This window comes from Phlebotomus papatasi, unplaced genomic scaffold (assembly GCF_024763615.1).
Source record: "Phlebotomus papatasi isolate M1 unplaced genomic scaffold, Ppap_2.1 HiC_scaffold_62, whole genome shotgun sequence".
Classification (NCBI taxonomy): domain Eukaryota; kingdom Metazoa; phylum Arthropoda; class Insecta; order Diptera; family Psychodidae; genus Phlebotomus; species Phlebotomus papatasi.
The window spans coordinates 58,103-64,278 of record NW_026604817.1 but is presented as its reverse complement, the minus strand read 5'-3'; the positions used below and the strand labels follow the sequence as shown (position 1 = coordinate 64,278).

The 6,176-nt window shown below is 42.7% G+C and overlaps 1 protein-coding gene across 1 annotated transcript; it reads left to right on the top strand.

Moving 5' to 3' along the window:
• The first annotated feature begins 466 nt into the window (after positions 1-466).
• Positions 467-3,278, top strand: LOC129809333 (uncharacterized protein K02A2.6-like). Its single transcript, XM_055859150.1, has 3 exons — positions 467-1,313; positions 1,387-2,197; positions 3,185-3,278. The coding sequence occupies exons 1-3, from the start codon at positions 467-469 to the stop codon at positions 3,276-3,278; spliced, it is 1,752 nt and encodes a 583-aa protein (XP_055715125.1).
• Positions 3,279-6,176: the final 2,898 nt, after the last annotated feature.

Genomic DNA, 6,176 nt, shown 5'->3' with positions numbered 1-6,176 from the left:
TCATGGGAACTGTTAGGTGGCAGCACCTAACCAATGCAGGTTGTCCCAAACGATTGTCAATTACTGCTTCCGGGATTATTGCATAATTACTTATTCTTGAATTGTTCTGTAGATAGAGGCCTCGTGCTCTAAAGTGTATTTAATAAACTTAATTAATAGTTTAAATATAGTAATTGTTATCCAGATTAAACTATTGTATTTAGTGTGTGGTCTCACCATCTCCACTCGGACTATCGGCTACAAGGCTGGGATATATATTAACCTAATATTCCTACTTCTTCCTCAGGTGAGAACCACAACAGTGGCTACAAGGCTGGGATATATATTAACCTAATATTCCTACTTCTTCCTCAGGTGAGAACCACAACAGTGGCGACGAGAGGGCAAGAACCTCTCTTGGCAGCAACAGGACCACGGGAAAGGAATCATTCACAACTACCTCGTGGATTCAACCTAACCTCAAAACATGGCGAGTAAGGCAGAAGACAAAGACTCTGTACTTACCGATGTATTGGCAAGAATGCTAGAACTCATCTCGCAGATACAAAATCGAGAACAGCGCCCTGAATTGACCATTGAGGCTTTGGCACCGTCGATTAAAGAATTTTCTTTTGATCCGGAGAAAGGCACCACGTTTGACAAATGGTATTGCCTTTACGAAGATATCTTCAAGGAAGATGCCAAAGCACTCTCAGAAGCCGCCAGGGTGAGACTTCTCTTGAGAAAACTTAGCCCTAATTGCCATGCAGGTTATGTTAATTCATTACTGCCAAGAGCACCCAGAGATCTCAATTACGAGCAAACAGTCGAGGCCCTCAACAAACTCTACGGCTCACGTGAATCCTTATTTCACATCCGATGGAAGTGTCTTCAGATGCAGAAAGACGAAGCAGATGATTTCAAGAGCCACTCTACAAAAGTAAACAAAGCGTGTGAAGATTTCCGTCTTGGAGATTTGACGCCAGAACACTTTAAGGTTCTTATCTTCATCATGAGCCTTCGCGACAGTAAAGACAAGGAGGTGCGATCACGCCTTTTACGTCTTTTGGACACTGAAGATCCCTCGAAGATTACACTCAATCTCATGGCTGAGGAATCCATCAGATTCACCACAATTAAATCGGATAGTGCAGTTGTGGAGCAATCAGCTCAAGGGAACAATTCTTCAATGGAAGTGTGTGCTGTCAAGCAGAAACCTGTCAACAGCAAAGGCAAAGCACACGCACACACAAACAACAACTCTCAAAAGTCTCCAAAAACAACACCACCCTCTCCGTGCTGGCAGTGCGGTGGAATGCATTTTGTGAAATTTTGTGAGTACTTATTCAAATCAAACCTGCCCTTCCTGCAACAAAAAGGGACACAGGGATGGTTATTGCGGGGTAGTTTCTGCAAGGAACAAGCCCCCTCGGGAAAAACAGCAAGCATCCGTGAACGCGATCGCCATAGACGAGTGTTCATTGACTTCACTCAGACGCAGTGTCGATGTCAAAATAAACAACATAACCTATCGTTTGTTGTACGACCCAGGATCGGAAGTTACCATTATCTCAGATGCAAATTGGCGTCTTATGGGCTCTCCACCACTTCAGAATCCCTCCATCACAGCGAGAGATGCACAAGGAAATCCACTGACTTTCCATGGTGAGCTTCATACACAGGTGACTTTCCGGGAGATGAATCGCGCAGCCAAGTGTCTCATAAGCACTAGTGATATCAATCTCTTTGGGGCTGATTGGCTCACTCTTTTTGGATTATGGAATGTACCAGCTTCCACCTTCACCTGCACCAGTACGGTAAAGGCCATTGAGGGATACACAATCAGACACAACATCGTCACAAAGCTCAAGCAGAAGTCTTCAGCAGCAACAACAGTTTTATCACAGAGTTTGGGAAAACATAACAACAACAAAGCGAAGGAACACCTTTGCCTTAAGCCAAATTGTGCACCAGTTTTTCGTACCAGATGCCCAGTACCGATTCTTATGACTGAATTGGTAGACGAAGAACATCAGAGACCACAAAATGTCGAGATCATCATGCCCATGGAGTACAGTGAGTACACAAAAGCCCATTATCCTATTCCCAACCCCAAGTTTGACACAGACTTTGCGGGAATTTCGTCATTCAGCGATGATGTGCCTTATGCTACTCCTGACATGGAGCGCCATGGGAAAGCTTTTTCAGCTGTTTTTAAGCATTTCCATTCAAACAATTTGCGCATTAAACTTGAAAAATACATGTTTTTCATGAAGGAGGATAAATTTTTCGAAACCACTAACGCATCTGGCCAAAACAGTCAGCGTCTTAACACCGAAAAATTACGAGCTATTGCAAGCATTCCTTCACCCACAAATTTTGCGGAGTTAAAGTCGTTTCTGGGCTCACGAACCTTTTATTCCGGATTTGTCAAAATTATGAGCGATATCAGACAAGCACTTGATCCTATGCCCAAAAAGGATGTCGCATGGCGGGGGATACTTGAATGCCAGCAGGTATTTGAGAAAGTCAGGGAAATTCTCTTTTCGGATCTTTTTCTGATGCACTATAACCCCAAGTTGCTCGCTCAAATTGCTTCGCTCATGTCAAAAGTTTGGCGACCCCATTCAACAAAATTTCCGCCGCAAAGGTCTCAAATCTTCAAATCCAGAGATTTTTATGCAAAGTGGCTGGATTACCATACACAATCATATGGCCAAGCAGAGACGTTTGTTGTAGACGTTATAAGCTATACCATTACGAAATTAAAGGATTCAGGGGATGTTCATTCAGCATTTCAAAATCTTGTGATGAACTACACAGCAACACTGAACCCTAACACTTTCAATGAAACTTCATTCTCTGAGCTTATACTTGGTCGACAGTTTCGTATTCCGTTGGACCTCTTGAAACCTCTGCAAGACGATTTACCTCAAAGAAATGTTCCTAGGGAGGATATATTCAAGGGAAAACATGGTGCGAAACGTGCGAAACACAGAATTTTTTCTGTGGGGGAGACGGTATACACCCAACAAGGTCATGTAACTGAGTGGACTTCTTGCTCAATCATAAATGAAGAAAGGAAATGTTCTCAAGAATGTTTTATTGGAGTTTACTTAGACGACCCGCCGAACTCGAACTCATACAAAGCAACTCATTTCTCTCACTGGATGTCAATCTGCATAATCTTCTCATGGCTCATCAGTTGTTCCGGACCCTATGGATCCTACTATCCAGAGACAGAACTCAAGAGCGCCAACACGGATTTCTTCCATTCATTTATGCTCTCGGGTACCTAGGAGCACCTGAGCTTTTTCTATCAGGGGGGAGATGTTAGGTGGCAGCACCTAACCAATGCAGGTTGTCCCAAACGATTGTCAATTACTGCTTCCGGGATTATTGCATAATTACTTATTCTTGAATTGTTCTGTAGATAGAGGCCTCGTGCTCTAAAGTGTATTTAATAAACTTAATTAATAGTTTAAATATAGTAATTGTTATCCAGATTAAACTATTGTATTTAGTGTGTGGTCTCACCATCTCCACTCGGACTATCGGCTACAAGGCTGGGATATATATTAACCTAATATTCCTACTTCTTCCTCAGGTGAGAACCACAACAGGAACAATACCCAAGTGCCCCTCGTGTAACAGACCTAAGACACGCGATTCCAGTTCACGTGGAATAACTACGAAAATCCCATAGTACAGAATCCCCCCGTCCACTGAGAAGGAGCACTTCAGTCGGTGGTAATACGCCAAATCCTTTGACAATTTCCCGCTGTCGGGCCAACCATTCTTGGTAAAATTCAGAACATCTTTCAAAATTTTATCACCCTCGTAACCCTTTTCCACTTTATTTAAATCCAACGGACCTGAAAGTGTCGCTAGATTATGAATAGGCAAATATTCATCAATATCTTCAGTTTTAGCTACTTCCCCCGGAAGAGGGAGCCGCGACAACCCATCTGCATTCCCATTTTGCTGACTTGTTTTGAATACTATTTCATAGTCAAATGTCGACACAAATAACTGCCATCGCAGAACTCGTCCGGAAGCCACTCCCGAAAATTGGGTTTTAGGACCGAATAGTGCCTTCAAAGGTTTATGATCCGATGCAATTTTTATGTGATGTCCATAGATGTATTTATAAAATTTTTTGAGCCCAAACACAATAGCTAAAGCTTCTTTGTCTAGTTGCGAATAGTTTTTCTCAGCATTTGCCAGGCTTCTTGAAACGAAATGAACTGGACGTTCCGTGCCCTTAATTTCATGACTCAAAATCGCAGAAATCCCGTACGATGATACATCACAGGATATTATCATGGGAAGAGTGGGGTTAAAGCAAGCCAATACGGTTTCCCCTAAAATTGCTGTTTTACAGTCCTCAAATGCTTTCTGCTGCTCATCCCCCCACTCCCACCTTGCCCCTTTCTTAAGTAATTTGTACAAAGGATGAAGGATTTCCGTTGCATTGAAGTAGCGACTGTAATAATTTACAAGTCCTAAATAGCTTTGCAATTCTTTCACATTCTTCGGAGGAGGTGCGTGTTCTACTGACCTGACTTTCTCAGGGTTTGGCCGGATACCCCCCGCAACAATTACCTGTCCCAGGACGGTCACCTCCCGTTTAAACCATTCCGATTTTTCTACTTTGATTTTCACGTTAAACTCATTTAATCTCTCTAGCAGATATAAAGCTCTCTCTTTACATTATTTTTGATCATTCCCAATGATCAATAAATCATCTAAGTAGCATAAAACGCACCTCTGAGCCCTGATAATTTCTTCCATTATATTTTGGAATTGCGATGGCCCTGTTGAAATCCCAAAAGGCATACGTGTATACTGATATAATCCCCGATGTGTATTAATGTTCAAGTATTTGCGTGAACTTTCCTCTACCTCTAACTGTTGATATGCGTTTTTCAGATCAATCTTGCAGAACACTTTGTCTTCTCGTACCTTGGACAATAAATCATTTATATTTGGCAATGGAAAATGGTCTTTTTCCATAAATTTATTTATGGAGACCTTGTAATCCACGCACATTCGAATATCTTCACCTTTTGGAACGATTACCAATGGTGATGCCCATTCACTGTGGGCCACAGAGACAAGAATACCTTCCTGAACCATTTTTTCTAACCGTTTTTCTACCTTTTCTTCGAGTTTGTAGGGAATGTGCCGAGCCCGGCAGAAAATGGGAGTGGCATCAGGGCTTAAATTAATAGTGGCCTTGAAATTTTTATGGGATTATCTTTTGTTTCAAAGACGTTTGGAAAGCGCTGCGGCAAATTCTTTAAAAACTCATCGTCAGTATCCGCGGAAGATTGAGTCACGGCACTGATGGAATCGGCATGCAAAAAGCTTAATTTAGTGCGCCACCCGGGCCACAATGCATCCAGCCACGTTCGACCGAGAAGCGGACGACAATGTCTTTTAGTTTCAATAATAAATAAGGGAAGCATCAAACCTTTTACTTTGACGTTGCAAACCCCCCTGGTAATGAGACGCGATCCCTCCACTGAGATCAATTTCTGAGTACAAGGCTCCAATGAGTGGTTACCAAAATAAAAAAGGTAGTCATCCCATGCCATAACAGAACAAATTGTTCCCGAATCCACCTCAAATTCCAAAATTTCATCCTCTACCTACAAATTAATTACAATTACGTCAGAGGAAGTTTCATTATTTACAATATGAATACTTTTGACACTTGAATGTTGATTTTGGGATATATTTGACTCACTGGATTGGCTGGATGACTCCGATGGCTGACGGTGTTGACGCTGGCCCCTCGAACGGCACATTTTTGCCCAATGTCCCCTCTTAGAGCACTTCCGGCAAGTACTGCTCCATGCAGGACACCTTCCCGGAGCATGACTTCTGCCACAGTTTCCACATGTATTGTCTTCTTCCTCAGACTCCTGCTGTGTAATTGCCGCCCTTTCCTGTCCTCCGTATGGATTGCTTTTGGATTTTTTGCGGCCTGATGATCCAGAGGCTCTTGTTGATTCTTCAACTCTACGCACATGGTTCCCATCCATAAGCCTGACCTCTTCCCGAGTAAGCGCCTCTGCCATGCACATTTTCTGTGCTTTACTCCACTTGAGATCCTGCTCTCTCATCAGTTTAGAGTGCAGACGGCTATCTCGAATACCACACACCATTTTATCCCTCAGTGCTGATTCCAG